This window comes from Nyctibius grandis, chromosome 4 (genome assembly GCF_013368605.1).
Source record: "Nyctibius grandis isolate bNycGra1 chromosome 4, bNycGra1.pri, whole genome shotgun sequence".
Classification (NCBI taxonomy): Eukaryota; Metazoa; Chordata; class Aves; order Nyctibiiformes; family Nyctibiidae; genus Nyctibius; species Nyctibius grandis.
The window spans coordinates 79,481,542-79,508,731 of NC_090661.1; the positions used below are offsets into that span (position 1 = coordinate 79,481,542).

At 36.6% G+C, this 27,190-nt stretch overlaps 1 protein-coding gene across 12 annotated transcripts in view; it reads left to right on the plus strand.

The window, feature by feature from the left end:
- KCNMA1 (potassium calcium-activated channel subfamily M alpha 1) overlaps positions 1–26,343 on the plus strand; it is a 554,299-nt gene extending 527,956 nt beyond the window's left edge. For 5 of the 12 annotated variants that reach the window (XM_068398028.1, XM_068398027.1, XM_068398022.1 and 2 more), the window contains 7 exons: positions 1,784–1,897; positions 5,336–5,466; positions 14,015–14,209; positions 15,808–15,926; positions 17,709–17,933; positions 19,987–20,015; positions 25,607–26,343. In XM_068398028.1, coding sequence (XP_068254129.1) covers positions 1,784–1,897; positions 5,336–5,466; positions 14,015–14,209; positions 15,808–15,926; positions 17,709–17,933; positions 19,987–20,015; positions 25,607–25,761 — 968 coding nt within the window. In that variant the 3' untranslated portion in view covers positions 25,762–26,343. Of the gene's footprint in view, positions 1–1,783; positions 1,898–5,335; positions 5,467–14,014; positions 14,210–15,807; positions 15,927–17,708; positions 17,934–19,986; positions 20,016–24,195; positions 24,417–25,606 lie in introns of all 12 variants that reach the window. The other 7 variants (XM_068398024.1, XM_068398026.1, XM_068398029.1 and 4 more) reach the window with 4 other exon arrangements.
- Positions 26,344–27,190: the final 847 nt, after the last annotated feature.

Sequence of the window (27,190 nt, forward strand, 5' to 3'; positions counted from 1 at the left end):
ATTACCTGTATATTCTATATGTGATATAGACAAAACATAGGGAAAAATGAAGTGTATATCAAATAAAAATTTAAATCGCATTAAATCAAGAAGTCCAGATCTAGTGGTCCTTATAGTTTGTCTTGTTTAGGGACAATTTAAGAGTGATGGTAATTATCACTGGAAAAGAACCATAAATCCCTCAGAAAGACAATATAAAACCAGTACCACATGTTAACAATTACAGTTTAGTTTAGAGATTTCCTGGTTTGTAAATTAGTCCCAAAACTGAAGAAAGGTAAAGTAGGTAATATCATATAATCTTCTTTTGAATTTAGTAGCAGATGAATGTATCAATGAATTTAACTCAGTGAAACAGTTTCCACACTGCAAGAAGATAAAGAAGTTACATCATGAATTAATTTGGCTGGGATTAATTTAGAATTGGTATATGGAGAATTCAAAACTAGTTCAGACCAGTAATGACAGAGGATCAAAAGTCTTTCCCTGGCTGTGAGGTGTGAAGTCAAAGAACTCGGGCATAAAGCGGCAAAAAAAATGAATGTTATCTCAGAAATGTGTGTTTTAAAGTGAGCTTGGCTCAATCCTGTTCCTAGCAGACAAATATTTGCTTAAAAATGCTGCCTTGACATGGGTCTAAATGAAACCCGAAAGTCAAACTCTGACTTTACAATCACTTCTGCAATAATGACATCAAATATTTCCATGCTTTCTGCAGCTTTAATGGACAAGGGAGATGGAGTACATTAGTGTCAACTGAGAATTTCCTGTCCAACTGTTACATGGGCTTTTGTATAACTGCCTGTTTTCCAGTACTTACAATCAAACTCCAAAAGGCTTTGCCTGGGTATTTTTTGTTTAAAAAAAAATAAAAGATTAAAAAATGCTCAGTGTCAAGAGCTCCATTTCAAACTGTGTAGAGAATCAGGCTGAAAATGCAATCTTTTTTAGAGGTGAACCTTACTGTTCTCCAGATCTCTTTTTTTCTTTGAGTGCCTGCCAATATGTTTCCTCTCCCACCTTTGTTTCCTATACACCCCTAAAGGTATAAAACTCTTTCTAGTTTCTTTTCAAGCATCCTTCTTTCAAGCATTTGAAAACCTGTGTCCTTTTCCTTCCATCCTATCTTTTTTTTTCTGTTAGAATGGGACCTTTCATCCCAGTATTCCTATTATGGTAATCCTCATAAAAATAAAAATTATGAAATGTATGCCTGAAAAGAAAAAAAGAAACTTGATGTGGGTTGTGCTGCTCCTGGAAAACAGAAAATTTTAAGTCCTGCATGTTGATCAAACCTAAAACCTGCTAATGGAAGCTATTATTCCTTGTGGTTGTACTACTGTTTACAAACAATACCCTTTAAAATGTTAATTGAGGTTTAAGGAAAGATGTTTGTTTCAGGATTATTTGAAATAGTAATAGGGCAAAATTAAACTTCTCTAACACTGAAGTCTATTTTTTTATTTATATTTATGTAAGCATTACTCTTTCCATTTTGTATGTTTTGATTTAAAGGCTACCTAGAATAAGAAAATAAATTTCAGCTTCTCCATGAGCTACCAAATATTTTACGATAGAAATTACCTGCGTATTTGTGAAGGATTATGCTTTTAAGAAATAATTGTTGAAAATTAATTCTTTTTTTTTCTAATGGCAATATTTTTACTGTATTTTTCTGAAAGAAAAAAAAAAAAGAGAGAGGAAATTTCTTGCTGTTGGTGGGGTTGGTTTTTATATAGTTTGTCCTATGTAAACTTTCTCTTTTTTTTTCTTTTTCTTTTAGGCTTTACACCCCCTGGGATGGATAGGTCATCTCCAGACAACAGTCCAGTCCATGGCCTGTTACGTCAACCCTCCATTACAACAGGAGCCAACATCCCTATTATAACAGAGCTAGGTAAGAAAAGCTAACATTTATCCCTTTCATGTACATTCCCATATATTTTTTCCCACTTCCCTTGTTATGCAGTCTCAGGAAAATTACCTATACTGTATCTTACACTGCCATGTTTTCTCTTGTGATAACTGTTTTGAATTCCTCTCTCTCTTAAGAAAGATTAGTAACAGTTGTTTCACTTTGTCTGAATAACTGAAATATATTTCTCTCTTTCCTTTGGGTTTTCTCTATTTTCTTAAACAATCTATCTGACAAGATGCTTTTTTACATAGTGTAACAAATAAGCAGGGTTCTTTGGGCTGAGGTTAGAAAAGAAAAAAACCACAGTAAGTATGAGCAGACATTTCCTGTGCATTTAATCAATAGTAAGAGGCCATTTGTTTATTTCTTCACGGTCCAGAACTGTTTAATCATGTGTAACCAAACTCTGTATAATAGTATGAGACATTTTACTCCCGAGAATACGATGATGGTAGGTAACCAGTCTCTGATTTCCACTCTAGCTGTGGGTATTTATGTTGTCAAGTGGTGTGATGTGAAGTGCAGAAGCTGGTCTGTTTTTTTCATGGCAAATACAAACTTGATTTGTGGTCCTTTGTCCTTTTATTTTCCTTTCAGTTTTATTTTTTAGAGCCTTACCGGTCTTTTTCCCTTACTTTATTATCTTTCTGTACTTTCTTTTCCCCCTAAATACTTTACTTATTAGCTAAGCCTGGCAAACTTCTGCCTTTGGTTTCAATCAGTCAGGAAAAAAACAGTGGAACCCACATTCTAATGATAACTGAACTGGGTAAGAAGTGCCTTTTTCCTTCACATCACTGTCTTATTTTCTGTTGTTGTTCTTACTGTCATCAGCTTTTTCTTTATTTATCTGGCTGTATCAGAGGGGCTACCCTCATGGCACTGCTTTGAACGTGTTTTATTTGTGGTTCTGGTTGAAATTGACTGTCTTGTTCTGGCCTTTCTTAATGATTTTTTTTTTCATGCAGCATCAGTAAACCTTTGATCACACTCGTCTGACCTGCCGGCTGTTTTCATAGCACCTTCTCACCAATGCATTTTCTTTGGCCTGGCTCCCCACCTCCCGGGCCCTCCCTCCCCCCACCAATTTTTCTCTCCTCTCTCTCTTTCTCTCTTTCTCTCTTTCTCTCTTTCTCTCTTTCTCTCTTTCTTTCTCTCTCTCTCTCTTTCCTTCTCTCTTTATCTCTTTCCCCCTCTCTCTCTCTCTCTCTTTCTCTATCTCTCTCTCTTTATCTCTTTCTCTCTTTCTCTCTTTCTCTCTTTCTCTCTTTCTTTCTCTCTTTCTCTTTCTTTTTCTCTTTTTGTTATTTCAGCCTGTTGTCAGTTTGGAAGACATGCCTTAGCAGTTCTCACAGGAAGTCCAAGAAGGCGTAAAAGATATCAGAAAAGAAACCCCAGTATCATACTTTCCCTTAAGCTATTTGTTTGTTTATTTTGGGAAGTAGGCCTTTCCTCAGAAGTTCAGGTTTTGAAGCTGTAAAAAAGCAGCCAAGCCACTCGTTGCTCCCTCTCCATAAAGAGAGCTCTGGCCAGCTTTTGTGAGCAGTGTTTGATGAGCATTTCCTATGGCACAGCACTACACATTCGAGCCTGCCTCACCTAGCCCAGAGACCTTTTGTAGAAATCCTAGCATGCTAACTTGCATCAGGAAGATAAAGATATTGAGGATAAAACCACACTTGCAGAATTCATGTTAGATTTGTAGTACCTCGGAAACTGACACCACACATGGCTAGGAAGCTGGTGTCAAAGCCAGGTATTAGTCTGCCAGATGTAAGTGGAAAAAGGATGCTGCTGTCAATAGTGCCTACTCTCAACTAGCAAATTAAACTAAGGCACAGGCTCTTCAAAAAGTACATTTTGAAATTATACATCAGGCTTTCAGATGCTGTTTTGCTCAAGAATTTGGAGAATAAATTGATAGCTATTGTACAAAGAAAGAAGTATTGTATATATTGGTGTTTGCTAGGATGAAATTCTTCTGACTTTCAGGGCAGAACACTTCTCCATGTACAATGCTGAGGTGTTATGTTTTCATGGTTACATCAGGGAGTGGGAAGGCAGGAATTTTAAATCCTACTTCAGCTCACATCCTGACTGAATGATCATGGACAAGTACTGGCTCAACAGGGCTCTGAAAGGAGGATAACAATTCTCATCTCTTTTAGACAGCTATTGGGAGGCTTTATCTATAGTTACTCATGTTTTGTAAGCTAAGCATGGCAAGCACAGTAGTATATACCTGTTGGAAAAGGAGTGGATGGAATATGAAACTATATAGGAAGGAAGATCAGAATAGAAGGCAGATGACTTTCTAACCTAAGAAGTCCAGAGCCAAAACCTGATGATGTTAACAGCAGCAGTCATGTTGGTTTCAAAGCTCCCTGGATTGGCTTAGGAGATGTGATCACATAGGGAATAGGGACATAGTCAACATGTGCTGTTTCAAATGCTGAAAAAGTTTTTAATTTCCCTTCCTTGCGTGGGAACTGAAATTAATTTGTCATTTAGTAAGTTAAAGGATATTTCAATGGCATAGCTAAGCAGTCTGTGCTTTCATGCCTGAGGACAAGTAATATGGAAATGAAATATTTCATGAAATATGATCCACTTGATACACTGATCTCAAGGAAACAACTATTTTTAGTGGAATGAGGTGGAGGCGGAGAGCTTAACTGTGACAATGAAATGCCAGAGAAAGTCTAAATGATAAATATTACTTTATTTGGGCTCTTTCTTTAAAACAGCCTGATGTAGATTCTTTTTCACACTGGCTAATATAGAATTTGTGGCTAAGGAAGTGAAGTTATGGAGACAAATATTTGAACAAAAGGCAGGGCTGCAAGAGGATAGCTGGAGTACTGCTCATTCATTCAGATAGATACATGTTAAAGGGACAGTTTATCCTCTTTTGAGCCGTAAGTGCATTAACACCACTACAGTAAGAATCACAGCAGCACATCTAACAGATGCCTGTGGGCTTCATCAGAGTTTTATGGACAACCCTTATTTTACAATGGGTTCTGCCTCGGTATCTTGTGATAACATTTCACTGTACCTGCATACAGCCTTAGCCACTGTACCCGACTAATACCAAGATTGTCTCAATATATAAAAAAGCATCATGTATCTCATTTTGAGTGCAGGCAGCTGGTGCTACAAAGCTGCTTTTACAGCAAAGGGATAGTCACCTTTCAAGAACAAGAGAGTCACCTCTTAGGAGCAAGATAATGATCAACAGATTTTTAAATGCACATTTTCACATCCATCTTGATTTCATTTTCAGTGACGTCAAAGGCACAAGTCCGTGTTTCCAGACATATGCCGTTTCTTTTTCTTTCTGACTGTGTGATGTGTAGGGTCACATGCTGGTGACCCAGAAGCACCTTATGATTTTATTATTATTATTATTTTCAGTAAATGATTCAAATGTTCAGTTCTTGGACCAAGATGATGATGATGATCCAGACACAGAACTGTATCTCACGCAGCCGTTTGCATGTGGAACTGCATTTGCTGTCAGTGTGCTGGACTCTCTCATGAGCGCAGTAAGCAAACAAAACCTTATTTATTCCCTTCCATCAGACTTAAAGTGAAAGAGTATGAAAGCATAGTCTCTTTTCCACAGGTGATCAGGAGAAGACACTTTTCTCTTAGATGAGATGAGAATTCTAGAGCCTAAACTAGGTTATTTTTTAGTTGGACACAGAGAACTTAAAACAACTGAGATATCTAGGACTACCATGAGTCCACAATTTTAAAAGCATAGAGTCTCATATCAGACTTTAAGGATAATATTTTCAAAAAAACCATTGTATCTCCCTCCTGAAACCCAGACCCAAATTCAGTGTGTCAGTCCCTATGCTCACCATTCATGTCAGCATCAACAGTGTTTTAAGCTTTTAGCTTCCTGTAGCCATAAACAATGCTCTGAGTATGAGCGCTGGGGAACACTGATAGAACTATACGGAAGCCATTGTACACATCATGTGAACTCTACTTGTGTGAAGAGAGGTCATCATCTCTTTTTCACATGAGTTGTCTTGTGAATCAAAACATAAATGCATACCAGAAACTACAGATGGTGGCCTTTGCTTATGTCTACATTAGGGTTTGTTTGCAGCCGTAGTACAGTTTTGAAGCAAATGCCTCGGTCATACTCCTTTTCTTCATCCTCCCTTGCTTCGTATTGGCTAGATTTTCAGACCGGTCTTGCTCTGTGTGAGCTGCACTTCTTCCAGAGGGACCTTAAGCTCTGCTAAATGTAGCAAGGACATAGTCTTTTTAAAATCTGAGCATAGGCTTTCTGAGCTCCCCATGGAATAAAGTTCTGTAGTGCTGGGAATCACCTGTTGTATACCCCATGTAATATTAGAAATGAGCAAATGGATTTCCTTAAAGGAGCCAAGTCTGACCTTCATCTGAATGCAGAATGAAGCTTTTTGCTTTTAAGAAAAATTCACAATGATCTTTATTATTTTATATTTTATTCGTATTTCATGTTTATGTATCTGTATTTCATATTTTTATTCCCTGCCATATTCCTCATATGTTCTATCCACAGATGAATAATATCAGTCTACAGTGATAAAATTGTATTCTAATGCAGCCTGTGAGTTTGCAATAAACTTAGAAAATACTTTTTTTGAAAGTTATTGGCTACATTTTGCACACATGACAAATTCAGAAAGCCTAAGCAAGCACACTTAAACTCTGTACCTTCTCTAATTAAAATCTCTATGTATAAAATAGTTAACAGTTTCACGTTATAAATGGGAATAATTTAACATGAAGGTTCCAAATTGTTATACTGAGAGCTGTTTATCTACTCACAGTATTATCTAAATCAGTGTCCCTGAATGAATTGTTCAGTAAGGCACTTCCAGAATCTTGGAAAAAGTAGGGTTAATTCTTCTGATTGCCACTGGCATCACCACAAAAAAGAGCGAATTGTTGTGGACACAATTGCTTTCTTGTGCAAAGGTATACTTAGTGCCATGGTCTAGTTGACAGGGCGGTGTCAGGGCAACGGTTGGACTCGATGATTCCAGAGGTCTCTTCCAACCTGGTTGATGCTGTGACTCTGTATACCATGTAGATAATAGTGAGGCAATAACAAATATGTGGAACATGACTGTTAAGAAATTTTTACTTGGAACTCATCATATAATCCTCACAATATTTTTAGTTATTGCTAGCTTTTGTTAACTTTTAGTTTTGGACAACATGCCCCTCCGTTTCTGCAATTCCTTTCTTCAACGGGGTCTTTTTTTCAAACATTTTCATATCTAAGTGGTCATATTATATGTCAGGGACAGTGCAGCCTGAAGCCAGAGAAGTAAATGTGATAACAAGAGTAGAAAATTCTAACTTAGAAAAAATACTAATCAAGAAGACAAGCCAAGGATTCACTCAGTTAGAATTGTTCACCATCCTGTCTTTTCTTTCACCACTTTGCTGATCGGTGGCAGCGTTATTTTCTCTTTTATTCCTCAAAGGTCTAGTAAAGAGTTGGAAAAGTACAATTCTTCCTGACCATTCAGAAACTGTAAGATCTGTGATGTATTTTCCCTTTACTGTTCCTGTTCTGATGGGGAGGATGTATTCTCCTTTCACTTCTTCTCCAAGGAAAAGAGTGGTTTTTTGTAGAGTACACTTGTTTTTAGGGACCAGCTTCTATTTATTCTGCCTAAGTTCAAGCCAGTACCGGCAAACTGTACCCAAAATCCTAACTAAATTGTGAGATCTGCAGTCATGCTTTCATTCTATTAGTTGCACAGGAATTCTGTAAGAAGGAAATAATTAACACCGTGCTGGTCTGTGCCAGCTCACTTTGAGACAAGGATATAGTTTATTATTCAATCTGGTTAGTGATTCAGGGTTTTTTATTGCTTATTTTTTATAGAAAAATTTCAACTTATGATCTCTGTTGATATCTCTGGAATGCAAATTCCTCATACGGTCTACAATACAAATGTACAATGCCTGAGCTGCTCCATTAAAAATGAATCTCTTTACCTTTTTTTGTAGTAAAACAGGTGTAAGAAAGATTAGAAAGTAGAATAATACCCATGCTTGCAGTATTCTTTCTGACCTAGAGGTAATTTGAAACATACATATAGATGTATGTATATAGGAAAAGAGTTGCAAAATATGTTTTAAATAATTTGCTGAAATATTCAGTTATTGAAGAATAGTATTAATAATTCCACAGTATTAATCAGTGTTACGTTATTATTTTCTTTTATATAATTTTATTAATATAGAAATAGTGGACTAAACCCTACTCATGAATCTCAGATTAGAAAATGTGTTGTCACTTTCTGATCCAAATCTGAATGCTGAAGATCATTACTTTCTGCTAGTTTAGCGTTATTTCCTATAAGATGACAGTATTAGATATTTTAAATTTGAAATTGTCTGTTATTTTCTTATTTCAAAGATAAAAGGCTTAATGATGGTTACTTTTCAAAATGCTATCTACAGGCTGTCTACACACAGTTTGTCCTCTGAAGCAAAGGCAATATATTCCACAAGCCTATGATTCACAGTGTGGTAGTTTGAAGATCATTGCTCAGAAGACAATAACGAGCTCAAAAACTGCATTGTCTTTTTGATGAGCTGGTAACAGTGGTCTCTCCAGGCTTCAGTTAAAGTGCATTATTGTGCTCTGTGTGAAGACTGTAGGCATGGTTTGTGTTTTAAGTGTGGCAGCGGCTATTGTTAAATCACACCAGCTAATCATTATTGTGTCTTTGAAGAGACATCTACTGCCATCAGAGACTTGAATGATATATTAATATTTGTTTTGTAATAACATATGCAAACCCAAGGAAAGAATATATGTAGTCTATCAGTCTCAAGGTGTGCCGCTCCTGAAAAGCAAAGCACATTCTCATCACCAAGTTGAACACAATTAAAAAACATGGGATTGGAAGCATCTTTTAGATAATGTGGATGTTTTTGTAAAAATATTATCTTCAGTGATAGAAAAGTTACATGATGTAGGATAGCTTAAGAGAAGGCTTTTTTTTTTTTTGAGAAGTACTTTTCCTTTTCTGGGTCTCGTTGAGACAGCTATTCCAGAAAATCCAGTGCGTGCAAAGAAACCAGTTTTATCAACACACATACCTTCAAAGGTTTGAACAGCTGGCCTGAGAGCCAAAGCTTCTCTGTTTTTCCTTTTGGCGCTGAAGCTATGAGAACCGCAGAAGTTCTGGCAGATCGGCATCCCTCCCATACCTACTGTTGACAGTAGACTTGATACAGTGTCAGAGTGGTGCCGTTAGAGGCAAGGAGCTCCAGAACCAGACTATAGAATTTAGCATTCGATATCCTAGAATTTATTTCCTTGTGCTAGAACTTTAGGTCTTCATTTTTGTTCTGTGATACTAAATTCTAGTACATCTTCTTATAAACAAAAGCACAGAATGGAAGACAATAGTTAAAACAGTTAAAAATAACTTTTCAGTATATCCCTTACTCAATAGTTCTGCATCCTCAGGGAACCTCACAGTCTCATTTATACCAAAAAGAAACTGTTCTAATCTGTGATATGGACATTTTGAAACATAAGACTATTTTATGTGAAGGTCTGTTCAGGGGATTAGCAAGCAACATCTTTTACCCTAAAGTGTCCCAAACCTCTTTAAAGTTTGGACAATATTTTGAGAATCAATAGGTTTTCAAACACTTTGAAATGCTGCAGTTTCTTTTCTGCTGTTGATTCTGTCTCAAAGGCCCATTTGTTTTTGGTATAAGTAACTCATGTTAGCTCAGTCATTCCCCAGGTTCGGATATACATGATTCATTCAACAGAATTCCTCCAACTGAAAAAGAAAAGCAAGTTAAAATATTTGTTTGAAAGCGATATTAAAAACTGCATGCAGTGGAGGAGGGTTCTTCTTAAAACAAATCCATAAAAAACCACTAGCAAACACAAAAAATGGCAGATATGACTTGGAAAATGACAATTTTAGAGTAATTATAAACGAAAGGCAAAGTGCTATTAAAGTTAAAGCAATGCTATTAAAAGATGCGCTAATTTTCAGTTAAATTTTCTGTAAAAGACCAATTAGTTTAAAAGGCTTGACAGCATTAGCTGCAAAACATAAGCACTCTGGTAATTATACTTTAAAAAATGATTGAACAAACGGGAAAGTGTCCCTGAAACATTCGAAAGAGCTGCACCACAATTCTGGAGCATAGGCTAGGTGGCACTGCTAGCTCAGGTATCTGTGTCAGAATTTCCTTGCTATTTACCCAGTTTCAGTGGCTCTGATGCATTTAATTTTTTTTCTGTATTTGGACTACACCTATTTCATATTCTCATTCTGGATGCCGGTTATAGCAATGTCATACAGATGTCCAGTGTGGCGTTCAGTTAATGGCAGCAGCAAACAAGTATTTCTTCAGTTATGATTTTACAGTCAACAAAAGGGATTCACTACCGTCACTGGAAAGTGTCTTGTTACTTTAAGTACAGCAACACCTTTCTAAAGACATTCTGTAGATCTTTTTCTTATAAGTACTGGCATATCCAGGCCATGCACCCTCCCACAGAGCAAGTAGAAGATCACTCTCAAATTAATTTCAGTGTATTATTATTCCAAAGGAAATGGATATCAGCTAGTTCAGTGTTTCAGTGTCCCCCAGTTCCAAACTGGTGAAAGGTAATGAGAGGAGTCTGATTTCTGTGACAATCAAAAGCATGGACAGTTGGGTTTTTCCTGGGGAGTGTTAAATGTATTAGTACCAGAGGAAGCAGCCCTATTTGGCAGAAGGTGACAAGTTACAGCTTCCTCTTCACCCAGTTGCAATGCCAGAGCAGTCCATCCTGAAAGTTGGAATCTTTTCAGTCACTGATGGCAAAAAAACAAAAGCCATCATTTGGCTGCACTCATCCATCTGATTAAATGGTGACATCCACATCAGTCATGGTGTGAAACCCAAATTAAGCCATTGTTCCAAGATGAATGTTGCCTCCTTTGCTAATAAGTGTCTTAGCTTTGCCTTAACATTTGTCTAACAGTGGGAGGCCTTTCTCCGGTGACAGCATTCTGTTCCATCGACAATAGACCTGATTCTTTTCTCATTTGCATCGGTTTCATAGTAGAGTATGGGTCCCAGAGTTACTCCTGGTTGGCAAATTACGTAAGTCAGAATTGGGCCCATTATGTCTTAATTGCGCTGGGGTTTCGGGTGGATATTTTATTTTATTTGTATTAATGAATTTGTGACAGGTGCCTGACTTGATACATTATTTTACTACTTCTTTCATTTCTTGGTTTAATATGAGATCTGTAGTAAAATGAGCAATATGACCATAGTATAATTTCTTAGTAGATCATGCTCTAGTGAGCTACAACTGAATTTACAATAAGGGGTAATTGTGCACTTGCACAGCCCAAAATTCAGATGAGCTAAGAGTATATGTTTTTTAAATCTTGGATTCTGGCTATAATTGCTATAATTTCATTACAGAATAAAGAGAGAGAGAAAGAGTCGGAAACCAGTGAAGGCTGGTCTAATGATAGCTCCTAACGAGTAATAAAATTGTTAGTACAATTTTAGACTTTTGCATGTTTTTACCAATCACTGCAAGTCAGCAGTCTATAAAACCAGGCTATTTTACATGAACCAGCATCCATCAGCCTTAGAGCAGGTGAACATTTCTTACCATAGTTGGTCTCATTGTAAGCCAGACTTGAAAAATCTACCAGTAAAGATATGCTTTACTTTTGTTTCCTGTTCTTCTATCTTGATTATTTATAAATGTAAAACTGAGAATAGTATTTTTGAATAATACTAAATATCACTACTTAGAGAAGAAAAAGGAATAAAATTACTGAATAAAAGAGTGAGGAAGAGATGAGAAAATATACTATTGCAGAAAATGGTATGCTTTTGTGAAGATGTGTGCTTAAAGTGCCATATAGAATATGTTGAAGCACATTTTTACTGAAAGAGCTTTTCCAGCTTCTACAATTGCTGTGCCTCCAACCTCTAGATCTGGCAGAATTTGGTTTTATGTCCATTAAACTGGTGTCAAGTAACACTGCTGCCTAACTGCAGGAGCAAAGGAATTGTGCTAATTATTTTAGTTCTGAGAGGTATACAGTATACACTGACAAAAGCTAAGAAAAAGAGACTAAACAATGCCAATTTTTTTATTCTGAGTACTTCCATGTTGGAAAAATATTGCACAGTGGGAAGAGTTGCCAAAGAGGGCAACTCTGATTCTCACCTCAGGGACATCAAGGAAGAAGTAATTGAAGAATAAACAATCATGCCTGAATGTCTTCTCTCGCTCACCACAGCAATTCCTATTAAGCATGATGTAATCACTCCAGACTTACATTCCTGCAAGGGGTCACATTGATTTTTCTATATGCTAAGAAAGGATTGAGTATTACACTTGAATTGTTACACAGTGCATCCACATATGTAAGAGCTGATTTGAGATTAGCTGTAAGAGCTGATTTGAGATTAGCTGTTGTTTTAGACTAAATGAATCTTCCTGAACCCCTGCTAATGTCAGACGACTCTTTACAGTACACTTTGTATTTAAAATACGTAGTGCCTTACCCGGGCTAATTTAAAATAATTGGAGTTGATGAGATGCAAATATTTGCTTTATGGCATAACAATAGGAACAACAGGAACAATAACAATATGTTCCTCTCATTTTAATTTAGTCAACAGGTGAATGGCATATATGCCTATGTAAATAAGCAGAGAAGCTTGACGTTATGAAACTTCAATGTAACAGTGAAAAATGTTGCTGCATAGAATTCATTTTCTCCTGTTTTATCTGTCATCGCAAGTGAACAATAAAACTGAAGTTCCATTATACAAAGAAAGAATATCAAAGTAACATGGATAGGAAGCTGGTTCTGCTTTTTGATCTCAGGATAAAATATTTCAGCCTGTACCTCAGTTTACCCATGTATTAAATACAATTACATTATATGGATAGTGCAATGAATTTCATTGAAAAGTATTTTAAAAAAATATTATCTTTGGACAGCAAGCACTGTTTGAGAATTCAGTATTCATTTTTACTTGACTGGATTACAGACATTTGTTCCAAGTCCTAAGTTGAACAAAAGTCACAGATCTATTAATGGAATCCACAAATCCAGTAATGTCAATCCTGTGTGAGCTCATTTTCTTTTCATATGTCCCCCACACTTGCAAAGCTTCTGAAAACACAGATGTTAGTGACATTGTAAGTGATGGTGTCTCCTTTTTTTCAACATTTTTTTGCCCAGTACGTTACATTGCAGATATTTAACTAAGTATCTCTGAACTGTACTAGTATACTTTTAAGTGAACTTGAAAGTCATTCATCTGGCATTAAATTAATATTTAAAATACCCATTGTTTGCCTGACAGACCAGCAATGCTACAGATGCTGGCAAAATGTCAGTGTGGAGTAAATCTTCACTAATAAACCACACTTACCCTATACCCTAGAGTTTTTTAAAAGGACCACCAGGATCCCAAACTCATCATACATTTATCTGGAATGAACTCAAGATGTTTAATTGATACAGGCTTATGTCTGAACACTGTCAAGTCTCATAATAAGATGTTTAGTACAATACATCGGTTAGACTGCTAGAGTCCAGCCACAGTAATAAGTAATGACATTTGCAGCACAAAGGCAGCTCCCCAACGAATTGGTGACAAGAGCAAAAAGGCAATCTAGCCTGTGTAAGCTTTAAATGTGGTCTGAATTTTACAATTACATGTCCTAAAGCCCATTATTAGACATGAAGGCAATGAGAAGGAAAGCAGTCATTGCATCACTACTAACACCAATTATAGGGAACATAAATCATTCAAATTTTTGTACTTTAATAAAAATCAGCCTGAATTGGTGTTTAAAAGGAAGGACCTAGTATAAGAGCCTAATGGGATAGAAGAAAATAGAGTAATTGAAGGCTGCTGTCTTTTCACTTTCTATATAAAATTATTTGAAGAGACAGCCAAGAACTTTAAACAGCAGAAACCCAGAAAAGTTGTAATTTGGATGTCTTCAGTTGTGACTTCAATGGTGTTTGCTTAAAGAGCTTTCTTTTATCTCTGCAGACATACTTCAATGACAATATCCTCACACTGATACGGACATTGGTAACAGGAGGAGCCACACCAGAGCTGGAAGCACTGATTGCTGAGGAAAATGCATTGAGAGGAGGTTACAGCACGCCCCAGACACTTGCAAACAGGGACAGGTGTCGAGTTGCCCAGTTGGCTCTGTATGATGGGCCATTTGCAGACCTAGGGGTAAGATCATGAGGGAAATGTAGGACCAAGGCTGGTCTGCAATCTATTAGTTTTCTCTCAGACTGAATTAAAAATCTATCTTAATTAGCATATAATTTCTATTATTTAATTTAATAGAGCTTTTTGATCATTTACCAATTTACAGCACAGGGTGCCAAGTTTGCTCCTACCCTTTTTAAGAAGCTAATATGACTTCCTGTACTCCTTGCCTGGATATTTCATACAGAAAATCCTGTGGCTCTTCTTAGTGGTCAGCTAAAGAGATGGATGAGCTGACTTGGATGATAAAACCATTCTAACAATAATCCATTGTAAACATGAGCAGTATCTGTACCTTTGTTGCATTTTGAGAAGCTTATTTGGTCTTTCCACGGAGCTTCCGGTTCTTGGTTAAAATATGCTTATTAGCTTGAAAACAAAACTATAAAGTTTGTTTTCTGCTGTTTCTGGATGAACTAAAGTTCTTGTAAAATCCTAATTTTCTGACATTTTGACTCCACTATCCTAAGAGTGAAGTAAAAAAAAAAACAAAACCTAAACCAAAACCAACTAAACAAACCATCTTTAAAAAATGGTGCATTTGGATAGAGAAGTATCTGGAAATGTTTTCTGGACCAGATCTTGTAATCTTCTTCAGGCAAACCCCAAAGCACCCACTTCACTTTGATAATGGTGTAGGATTTGTTATTTCTTTAATTAACCTCGTGTTCACCAGCTCTGTTCAAAAAGAGTGGAGCAACCTTCTTCACAGAAATGACAGGGAATGCAGGTTTAAGGATTAAGGGTGATGAGAGTACACAGATAGAAATAAATACCCTTTCAGTTCATGTAAAAGTCCATCCATAGCTGAGGCTAACAGCTCATCAAAACACTTGGGCCTGCGGCATAACGTTTTTGCAAATAAAACAAGCAATAACAATCCTTCAAATGCTATTTCACCAGAGCCTCAATTGCACTGCATCAGTGAAAATAGAATGCATTAACACTCATCATTACTTAAGAATCAATATTTCAGATATACAAAATATAAAATCTAAACTTTTTTTTTTGCTAATCAAAACATTTTATATTATTTATGAAAAATGGCATACCCTTCATCAGTATTTTAAAATGGGTGATATTTTATTATTCTTTTAACTCCTCAGAACTTTAATTTCTGTTGTGCTCCCCAGTGAATTTATTTGTCTAGGTCACAGTATGGCTACTGCCAAAAAGGGTCAAAAATACTAACAATTTTAAGACCACAGTTAATGTAATTTGTAGAATATGCATTGTTTGGTGCCAAAATTTATACTTCCAGCTTAAAGCAAATCACTCACTCTTTCCAATTTACCATCATTTCATGGACCAAGACTCTCCAAAATAATGATCACTTTACATAATCACTTATTTGAAATAAAACATTTAGATTATTCATTTCCTTGGGTAAAAGATTCTAATTTGTAACAAACAACGGACTGTCTATACATTGTCCTTTTTGTACAGGCTCATAGTGAAAATCCTGTTCCCTGACACTGTTTTAACAGAGAAAAGAAAGGAAAAAAATGTGCTGTTCTCTCTTTTTCTTTTTTCCCCCCACTCTCTTTTCTTTTACCTAGGATGGAGGTTGTTATGGAGATCTATTCTGTAAAGCACTGAAAACATACAATATGCTTTGCTTTGGAATTTATCGATTAAGGGATGCACATCTAAGTACTCCCAGCCAATGCACTAAACGGTAAGTCCAATCTTTTAGAACATCTCTGCTTCAGTTTTCTTCAGTCTTCTCGGTGAGGAGGGTCCCAGTGCCTGTAATAAATCTAAAAAAGAGCTTTCTTCGTTTTTCACGTAACTTTGCCACAAAAGCTAAAAGTAAATTTTCAGAACATATCTTTTTCTTGTTTGATTTATGATGATCTACTGCTTGCATACAAGGGAAGGACTTCAGTTTGCTACTATCAATCAGCTGTAAGTCACTGGATAATAATGTAGATTATAGTAGCTAGACTTCTCTTTTTTTCTGAATGCTTAAAAATTACTCCTGTGGGCTTCCCATTGATGCTATCTGTATCCAATCATAATTTCTTCCAGTAAATGGAAACTTCTCTTGGTAGGCTGCATTTTTACTTCAGTAGTACCAAGGCTGACCTCAGTGCTTTAAATAGAGCACATTTCCATCTTTGCAAACTAAAGGCCGTTCAGCAGCTTACTTGAAGTGTGTCTTAATTAAGTGCCTACTAGAAATACGCACACAGACCCATACCAGAACTACCACAAATCTAGCATCCACTACTGCTTCATTCTCTACAAAAAGCATCATTATTGGGTGGACATGGAAATAAAAACCCTGCAGCCCTCTAAAGCGGTTTCTTCAGTAAGGATTTGGACAAATGGGGTAGAAAAATTATTTTCAGTTTAGATTTACACTGTACTTGGGATTATTTGTTGGATTAATAAGTGACTTCTGTCCCTGAAGCAGCTAAGCCAGATTTCTTACGAGTTGTGAGCTTTGTGATCAGTTTTTACCCATTTCTTGCTTGGATCGAAAATGCCTATTGCCTTGCTCAAATATGTTTTTCACATGCATGAAAAAAATATAGCAGCAGAGTCTATATAAGCCCTTCCTACCCTGAAAGGAGGTTAGTTGAAGGTGAGGATTCTTGAAATTATAATAGAGTTTTTCTTTCAGGCCTGGGATGTATACTTAGCAATGTTGGATTCTTCCATGTGCAGATTTCTCTTTGTAAATGCTCTTTGAGGCCAGGGATGTACAAGTGGAATGAATAAACAAAATTAACCTCACAGCAAATTCGCTGATATATTTTCCTTAACTTGTTTTAGGTACAGTCGTAATCCAAATAATTATATCCCTTGCTCTATTGAAGAATATTTAAATATTTAATAAATATATAGTAAATGTGTATTTAACAATAACTGCACCTAAAATCCTCCTCTCCCTGGTTTTCAGTCATTCTTTTAAATACGGTTGCTGGTGGCTATGTTACTGGGTTTTGTCAATATGTGAATCTGTTTGCTAGAGTCATTACATTACGGTGCAGCTAGAGAAAGGAGAGTGATGTGTATGGTGTCTTCTCTGAAAAATCGTGACAAAATTCCCTTGAAGAACATCCTACTCAGACAGTATGTCTGTCCTACTCAACAGAAAACATACAAAAAGTGATATCTGACATTTTAGGGACATGGTTTAGTGGTGGACTTGACAGTGCTAGGTTAACGGTTGGACTTGATGATCTTAAAGGTCCTTTCCAACCAAAATGATTCTATAAGAAGGTCCTAAATCATAAGGGGTATTATGTGAGCTAAAATTAGGTACATACCTGTCACGGTTTAAAGCTGGGCTGGCTATTAAACCAGTGGCAGACTCTCTCTATTAACCCACTGAAGGAAACAGAAATGCAAAAACCTGTCTAAATGTTCATGAGATCACAACTCTAGTAGAAATTTTTTAGTACAAATCTAAACTTGCTTTCTCTTTCTTTCTTTCTTCCTTTCTTTCCAGTTATGTTATCACAAACCCACCATATGAATTTGAGCTTGTGCCGACAGACTTGATCTTCTGTTTGATGCAATTTGACCACAATGCTGGCCAATCCCGGGCCAGTCTTTCTTATTCCTCCCATTCCTCCTACTCCTCCAGCAAGAAGAGCTCATCAGTTCACTCCATCCCATCAACGGCAAACCGACCGAACCGCACCAAGACCAGGGATTCCCGGGAAAAACAGAAGTATGTGCAAGAAGATAGACTTTGATATGTGTACCTGCTCCCACTGTGTGTGAAACTTGCATTCACCACCCATTCTCCCCAGTTAATGTTTCCAGCAGTAATGTTCCCTGTTTTCCCATGGAGTTCTCCCTTTTTGTACACATATTTTGCATATGTATGACAGTGTGCATGTGATTGTCATTTTTATTTTACCACCATAAAACCCTTAAGCACAACAGCAACAAAGCAGACGGACCAAAAGTTATTTATGATGCTAGGGGAGAAAAAAATTCTAAACCTATAGGAACACTGAAAACATAAATAACTCACTGCAGTTACTCTACATACCAGAAAACAGTGTGCATTTAACATGAACACTTGCTCTTGATGTCAGAGTTACACAAAGAAAGTCATTTAGTGCAGAAGTGTTGATGTATGTTGCGGTAGGTTTTTTTATATTCGTATTTACAGGAGTTGCTACATTTATTTGAAGCTTATACAACTAATCCATTGGAAAAAAATAGATACCTACTGATTTTTCACTCTCAAAGCTTATATTGTGTAGGGCTTACACTCTTTGTATAGATCATTGCTACGCACCTGCTTTATACCAAAGCAACATCAGGGACTTTTCTGCTTGTTTAAGGACTTTCTCTAAAATACTATCCTTTTGGAGATAGTGTCTTTTCCCTTTAATACTGAAATTGTTTAGGCATGGAGCTGTAAAACTCCGATGGATTAATTTAAGTTTAGAAAGAGTCTAATTGCATATTAAATTATTATTCTGTCTATTTATACTGCCACATGAATAGCTATATTTTCTTTCACTTTTGACATTTGGGATAAAAAGCCATATGTATCATAAATATTGGATGTAAGTCATTTAAAACTGCCTTCCTGGGACTTTTACATCTTTAAAAGGTGAATTAGTCACCTTTTGTACAGAATAAATAATGTTCAGAAAAGAGCAAGCATTTTTCTATGCTTAAGTATCAGTTCTCAAGGGACTTTGTTCCTTTCCCAGATGGTAGGTTAACTTTTTCAAGTTAGAGTGATGGTATAAATCTTCCAACAAGAGTCTAATATGCGAAGATCCTCCAGAAATTCTGGTCCATGTTCTAGCTGGTTCTTTTCAACAGGTGCATACCAGTACGCAGTATGCAGGAATACAGGGGAAGACAACTGAGTGCCTTTAAGGTCTCTCCTGTTTGGAAAGAAAAGGTGCTGAGCCCCAGACAGCTAATGAGCAGAACAAGAGTGGGGTGGAAATATTCACTGTGCTGAGGCATCATGTTATAGGCACTTGCCAGAGTTTGGTTCTTGCAGATTCTCACCAATGACACACCTAGCCAAACAGAAACTGTGGCAGGGAATTCAATAAAGTAGTGGAAAGGAACCTATCTTAGACAGCCATAGAAATACTTCAAGCTTATTTTTTTAATTTCAAATGCCAGCCTTTTGAAATATAGAACTAGTTCTAGGTGGTATGAAGAGTTTCCCAGGGTAGGGAGGCCAGAAACACATACCACCTTCCCTGGCTACCCAGCAAGAAAGCATGCAGAGAGAAAATAAATATTTGGATGTGGGAGTGATTAGTATAGTAACTGCCAACCCAGACAAGGTGCTTTTATGATGGTTAGTGTTGTTTTCTACCTTCCCCTTCCCCAAGCATGATAATTTTGAAGATTTGCTTGCTGTGTGAATTGACAATGAAGCCAAGCACTTTTACTGACAAAACCTGGAACCGTGTAAGTGGGCTACAGACAGTACCACTGTGCAGTGTTAAGCATAATGATTGGAATACAGTATATATGTGTGTGTGCATTCAAATGCAGCTGTAAGTCCTATCAGTGAAATACGTTGCAAATTATGGATGCTTCCCTACAAATGAGTATATTACAGTTGCTCTTCATCATAAAGACAAATTCATGTGTTTCTTTTTGCAAAGAAAGTTACCATGTTTTGCCCTAAGAATATTTATTACTACAAGGATGTGCCAGTTAAAGTGCTCAACAGGAAATATGACAGTTTAAAAGCATTGTAAAACTTACATAGCTTACTTCTTTTTCTAAAGTGCAACAAGGATGAATAGAATGGGCCAAGGTATGACAATTAATGGTTCTGCATGACCTAGCAACTGCTGTGGGTTTCCTTTTATAACTTTGTCCTTGTGAAAACTTGTGAAATTAAAAAAAAAATAGTTACAAACTTTATTCAGTTATTGGTTGGTTTGTTTGTTTGGTTGTTTTGTTGGTTTTCTTTTGCCTTTTTTTTTCCCTCCAAACCAGAAGTAAAACTGGCTGCTGCTGCTGCTGCTGTTGCTCAGTCTTGTTTTATTTTTTATCCTCTCATCTGCTTGCCTTTCTAATTGCACGTGTCCTTTTGTAAACACCCAAACACCCAGGTTCCTGCTTAATGAACCTGCCTACCCTGGTGCAGACATTACTTTAATTTCCCATTCCTCATTCCAATTCCTTTCCTTCCTTCCCCTCCCTATTCCCCTGTCCCCCATGTATGTTCACAAGCATCTTTTTATGTTGGCAATATTGACTGAAGATAGTGGAGAGCAGTTATGCATTTTGGAAGAAGGCTTTGACACCAAAATGCTTTTTCATTAATGTTTTATCTGTTTTCCATTTAGCAAAGGAAGGAAGGGTGCTAATATGAAGCCACTTGTCACATACTAAATAATGATTTTATCCAAAAAAAATAGCATTTGTATAACTGTGCAGCTCAAACAGAAAAAATATAAAGAGTGTACATTAGAAAAGCAACTTGTCTACTTTGTGAGCCGCAGAAGAGGAGTATCTAATATGGATGCAAATCTGAATTCTTCAAATCATATTGAAGTCTGATTCTCCTCTGTTTTATACCCTAAAGTCAGAAGTCTTAAAGTTTTGACTTTTAGTTATACCATGTGCAATTTTCACTGCTAACTATAGTCAAATTGATCAAATAGTTTATTACAGTGATGAAGATTTTCTGATATGGATGTACTAATGAAATTGAGAGGTTGGTCATTACAAGTATAGGAATGTTTAAATCAACTATGTTATGTTGTCAAAATTTTTTTATATTGAAAAGTAACAGGAAATCTCCCATTTGTTCAGAACCCTATCCCAAGTCAAACGTTCTTAGTAACTACCCTGGTTAGTTTTTAAAAGTGGAAAAGCAGCACCAATGTCGAAAGATGACATTTTCGAGCTTTAAATGGAGGTCCTGCCACTTGTATCAATCCCACATAGCTTCAACAATGGAAACTGGGTTCTTAGTAACTTCGTTGATCTGAGTGTTGACACAAAATCACATCTAGCAAACCTGCAAGTTCTTGGCATGGCTTCCCCCTGGCCTAAACTGACAGAGTCAGGCATTTTTGAGTGAAATTCCCATTGTCAAAAATAAGAATTTTGGTAGTTTAAAAAATAAAAAAGTCAACAAGAGCAAGTCCAGAATGGCATTTTTGTCCCAAAACTTAAGTTGCCTTGGAGCAAAATAAAGACCTTCACAGAAAGTAAGAATAGTTTCTTCTCCTTCTCCTTGCAAATTACTTACTGCCTGCTACATGTAAAATATTCATCTGCCAAACAAAGAATTGCTGAGCAGGTGGGTGGAGAAACTTTCAGTACTTTTTTCTTGTACAGGAAGAAATTGCATGGGAGAATTTTCAGCTTAGCTATAAAGAAGCTGCCTATGTGGAGGCGGGGAGGTACACGAGCACATACATACAGACTCATGTGAAACTGCAAGCGTCACAAAAGAAAAAAAAATGCATGTTTAAAACAATTGTAAGGTAACCTGGGATTATGGTGAGAATACAGATTTAGTAAATCTTTGTGTCATATTTAGCTAGTACTTTCTTTGCCTCTGCTCAGAAGAGAGAATGTTTCACAGTGAAATGTATTCAAATGTGATTACTCAGACCAGAATTAATGACATAAATTTTAAAGCACCAGAGCAGTAAATCTGTTTGAGAGAATTGCTAGAGTCTTACACAAGTTGAAGAAGTCTCTATTTTGATCATTTTACTTTAATTATGTATTTCTTTTTATGCTGCAGGGAACAATCTTACATAAGATGTTAATTTTTATTTATTTGTAATAAGAGCATGAAGCCTTTAGAACCTTCATGGATGCACTGGGATGCTGATAACCCATTGCAAACACAGGTGTTTGAGAGGAAAGTAAATGTTTTCTGCTTTCTGATAACTGAAGTTACTTACCTGTTCCAACATCTCTCAGGTGATGCTGTCAAAAGCAAACCCATCAGGTAGCGTAGGAAGATCAGCGATATAAATATAAAGACTTAAAAAGGGGTTTTCTGGACTGATTTAAAGGAAAGAGTAAGTAGTTTGTTTAAGATATGTACAAATCTGTGCTAAGACTTTGGAAGACTTATCAAAGTCAGACTGTGAGCATAAAAAAAAAAAAAAGATTGAAAAGTGCATAATGATTCAAGAAGGACATTTAGTAACTGGGAGCAGAATATTGTAGTGGCCAAGAGTCAAGATGAGGAGTGTCAAGCTCACATTTCAAAGGTAGGTATAGAGGTTGATGGAGTTTCACAGGAGATTTGTCATTATGTGATCAAAGACAATTTTAACAGCAGAAAAGGAACAGGAAAGGTATAAAGCTGGGTCCAAGCATTTGATGCTGGAGATGATAATGTCTGGATCAAGGTTTCAGCACTGGCAAAAAGAAATTTAAACAGCAACAGAAATTAGAATCTACCAGTTTCTGCATTTATTATTTTCTGTATTTATTACTTGCCAGGTAAAGGCAAAAAGAGACTTGATGGTGTCTTTTTAAAGATCAGCTCCCTGGATATGAGTTTTATTGTAAAGATGAACATACAAATAATTGCCTTGTTTTGAAAATTCCAAGGAAAGAAGGGAAGATGGAAGTGCTTTACATGGGCTGCTGAGACACCCAGTGCAGTTCATCCCTGATCCTTAGCACTCACACAGTTCTCCCCTTTCTTGCTACAAGATTGAATTAACTTGCGCCAAGTTCTGTTTGTAAGGAAAGTTTGTGCACCATATGTTAAAAAAGAAGATAGAGATAAAAGTTCACAGTGCTTAACTTGCCTCAAAATCATTTTAAACACAAACCATTAGAAAACTGTTAGTTTGAAATTGTTTATGTGATCTTGCAAGGCTTTTAAAACATGATAACCATCACACTTTACACCTCTCTGAAAGGTTAGTTTAATCGTAGATCACATAAAATTGGTTTCCACAAATGCATAATGGTTTATGTGTCACACTTGAACAATGTTTTTTTAAATGGAGCTGAAATTATTTTGATGTGTACACATTCCCAGATTTTTTTTTTCTACAACCTTTCTTAAACCAGCCCCCATCAGGAATCATTCCCTTAAAGTCTCATTAATAATTCAGATGTTCTGATGACTTTAAAAGATCTATGGAATTGAGGGTTTTGGTTTTTTTTTTTAACTGCTTGACAAAAAGATAAATGAATGTAGAAAGAAGCGGTAGGAGTCTGGCAAGCTGTAGATCATCTTTGAACAGATTGTAACTTTATCATTCTGTCAGGAAGAATAATTTAGAGCACTTAATCAGTTAGCTTCAGTGTGCAGGATGTAACATTATGAATTCCTATCGTCCAATCTGTTCAAATCAAAGAGAACTTAATTATAATAGGTAAGAGAGAGAGAGAGATGGGAGATTGAACATTGTTCAGACTAAGGCAACTTTAAGGGGGCAGGGAACTATTTACTCTGATTGCAAATGAGTAGGATATTTTAAAAAGATGTAAAATACATTTTCAAAAATGACAAAACAGTACAGTAGTTCTGTTTACCTTCAGTAATAAGCCACTAATTTAAATTTAATTTCAATTTAAATTTTTTAAAAAGCATAAGCACAGGTAACAAATATATCGGGGAAAAAAAAAGATGGATTAAACCCTCATGAGTCTGGGGTTTGTTGTTGGGGGATGGGGGGGTTGCGTGTAGATGCTTAAAATCCGTATCAAGTGTAAGAGTTTAAATTTTGTATTCATGAAAGTGGCAGAGAAATCCCATAATTCTGGAAATCAATCCCCTTCTTTAGAGGCCCTAACTTGGAAGCTAATTGCTTATTTCTATGCATTTATGCCCAGATATTTTTCCTTTATTCTTCCTGGTCTTCCAGTTTCTATTCTCTGCTTCGCTTCCTGAGCTTTTGTGCTTGATCCCTCAGTTTCCCAGGTAGATTTTACTTTGCTTATTTTTTTTATTTATTTATTTTAAATGAGCATTCCTTCCTCTCCTGCCCTGATTCCAGCCCAGATACAGCAGCATTTCAGTGGTGAGCAAAAGTGGCTGTTTGTATTCTGCAAGTGAGACACTAAAGCTTCTGAAGCATTTTGGGTTTCCCATTGGAATGAGAAGTAGTGCATACATGTAAGAGCAGCAGCTCTGATGTGCCCCAGTTGCAGAATCCCATCTCCAGAACCGTCTGTGCCCTCTGTTCTGCACACCACCTCTGGAATTTGGGGAAGGCAGGTGAGAATGGAGACTGCTGTTCACAAATGCTTGTCAAAGCACAAGCACCTAATGGCCGTAAGCCACTCCAAGACCAGGAGTTTCTAAGTCTTTGAATAGAACTATCTTGTAAAGTTGCACACCTGTAATTAAGAAATGACAGCATTAATTCCTCTCTAAAGGGCTTAAGAAAATTAATTTGCTTTTTTTTTTGGTGAATTTTAAGAAGTTTTTGTCCACATCTGTGTATGAGCAATGCAATATAGTGGTTATAATCATAAGCAGCTAGGGAATGTCTGCAATGCTGCAGCCTCTCAGCATCCTCACTCCTTCCTACATTGCTCCCAGCCCACCCTAAATCAGTACCATAAAATTCTTCCTATGATCATGGAAATAGACACTGCCCAAAGGTATAAAAGGAATGGCTGGCCCTCTAATCTTCCTTTAAGTCCTTGCTTCCTTTGCCTTGCTGCCATGTATCTCTACCGATCCATTCAGGATTAACTTGAGCCCCTGCTATAGGCATCTGCAGCATCAAGTATGTTCCATACCCCTTCCCAACTGGAGAGTTCAGCAGCGCCCAAGCAGCCATGTTGCTAAGTAGCAATATAATGGCCATCCTGTGCAGGAATGCAGCCATCTGGCAGCATGAATGCAAGCCCTATTTATTCTAGCACCAACTGTGGAAAGTTCTTTACATTCTCCTGCAAGATTTCTGAGCCAGCAGTAGCAACCACCCGGAGGCTGAAATGGTTCAGAGAAGCCTCTAACTCTTTAGGTGCTCCTATGCTCTTTTCTGCATTATTCTTATCCCATCTGCTCTCCCTGGCTTCTCAGTTTAGCCTTTTATTTGTATCATTTTTTTAATAAATGAATCAGAGGATGTTCACCTGGGCATGAAAAAAAAAGAGCGCGCTCACATTCAACAAGCAAACTACTATATTGACAGTTTTCTTTAGCTTCTACTATCAAATCTTCAAACATGTCATCCTCCTTTCACGAAAAGTATTTTCAGAGGTATTAATCTAATGCACTGTACTGCTAGTAATTAGTCAAAGTCACCTTCTATTGATTGCCTTTTCTCTATAAACTTTACTGACTGCTCCCCCTTCCTTTTTTTTTTTTTTTTTGTGTTTATGTGTATACATCCTTCACTAATTAAGACTCTCATTTTCCCTCCTTATTCTGTCTCTACCCATTTTGCTCCTTAGCAGAAAAGAAATGGTTTACAGATGAGCCGGATAATGCCTATCCCAGAAACATTCAAATCAAGCCCATGAGCACTCACATGGCCAATCAGATCAATCAATATAAATCGACAAGCAGCTTGATACCACCGATCAGAGAAGTTGAAGATGAATGTTGACTCCTTCGAGGCCAGAACTATTTTTTTAAAGCCTGGCAAACTTCATGAATGGTGATGTGACATTTATTCCTCTTACATGCTGAACTACTGATGGAGAAGTTAAGAAGGGCAAGCTTAATGGGAAAATAAAGTAGACAGATCTTCGTTTGTCTGCCTTTAATATTGCTTCCACGTATTTTGGAAACTATTTCATTTATAAATTAACATAATGAAAACTAGTCATGTATAGCCTCTAGCAGTTTAAATTATTTTTATTTATTAGAAAAAATATATTTTTCGGTTTTTTCATTGTCAAGTATTTTCCCTTAAAAATAAAAACTGTGTATGTGGCCAGACTCCTAAGAATTTTTTTTAAAAAAAAAAAAGTCAGTCTTTGGCTTAAAGGAGAATGATGGTCACAGTTATAAGGACATGTAATTAAGGGAGACAAACGATATATTTGCAAAAATTAAAGAAAGGTCCAACTTGTATTTTAGTAAATCAAAAAAAAAGAAGAAAAAAAAAAAAAAGAACAGTTCACCAAAATGTTTCTTTACTGGAGGATGTGTATTTTGTTCAGCATTGACACCAGCTCTTAATAAACTGAACTTATTTATTTTCAAAGTTGAAAGTCATATTTTTGTACATGTAACATTCTTCTGAAATATTGTTTTATTACCATATACAGATCACCTTAATTGCCAGTTATGTTAAGGTCCAATAACCCCCCACACACAGCACCCTTTCCTGCCCCACCCACGCATGCACACACACACAGAGAAGCCCAGCATCCTCTCTAACTTTCTGCGACACTAGTGTAGTGAACATCACTACCCTAAACCAAGGGCCATGTAGACAAGGTGCTCATAGGCAGCACTTGCTATAAATGGCAAATCTGGCAATTCCACTCTGCTCCCCATTAGCCATCAGCAGTTGCTAATTTCAGGAAGGCAAGCTTGGCAATTCCTCTTCTTTTACCATGTATTACAGTGCTTTAATCCAGAGTGCATAAATAGTGCATGAAATCATAAGTTATAAACCTTCTCATCTACCACGTTTTGTTGGTTCCTTACTTCAAAAGTGCTGATGGCCTTGCATCAGTCTTGTTTATTTGGTTCAAGTTCTTCCTGATATGTATAGATATTTAGCTCCAGATCTTTGCACTTTGGTGATAAATACTCTTTTGCTCATACCTTGGTAAAAGGCACACTGAATCTCCTTTTGGTGAGTTCACATCAGGATGAAAACTGGTTTAGCCTCAGGTCTATAATCTCACAACATGATGTTCTCAGTTAATTCCTGCACCAGGCAACATCTTATTTTAGCAGTTTGGTTTTTTTTTCTTTAATTTATTTTCACTTTGCTGGGACACCACACATAAAAGTACAGTAATAACCAAATCAAAATAAAATTAATGAATGTATTTATTATGATAACTTACAAAAGGCCT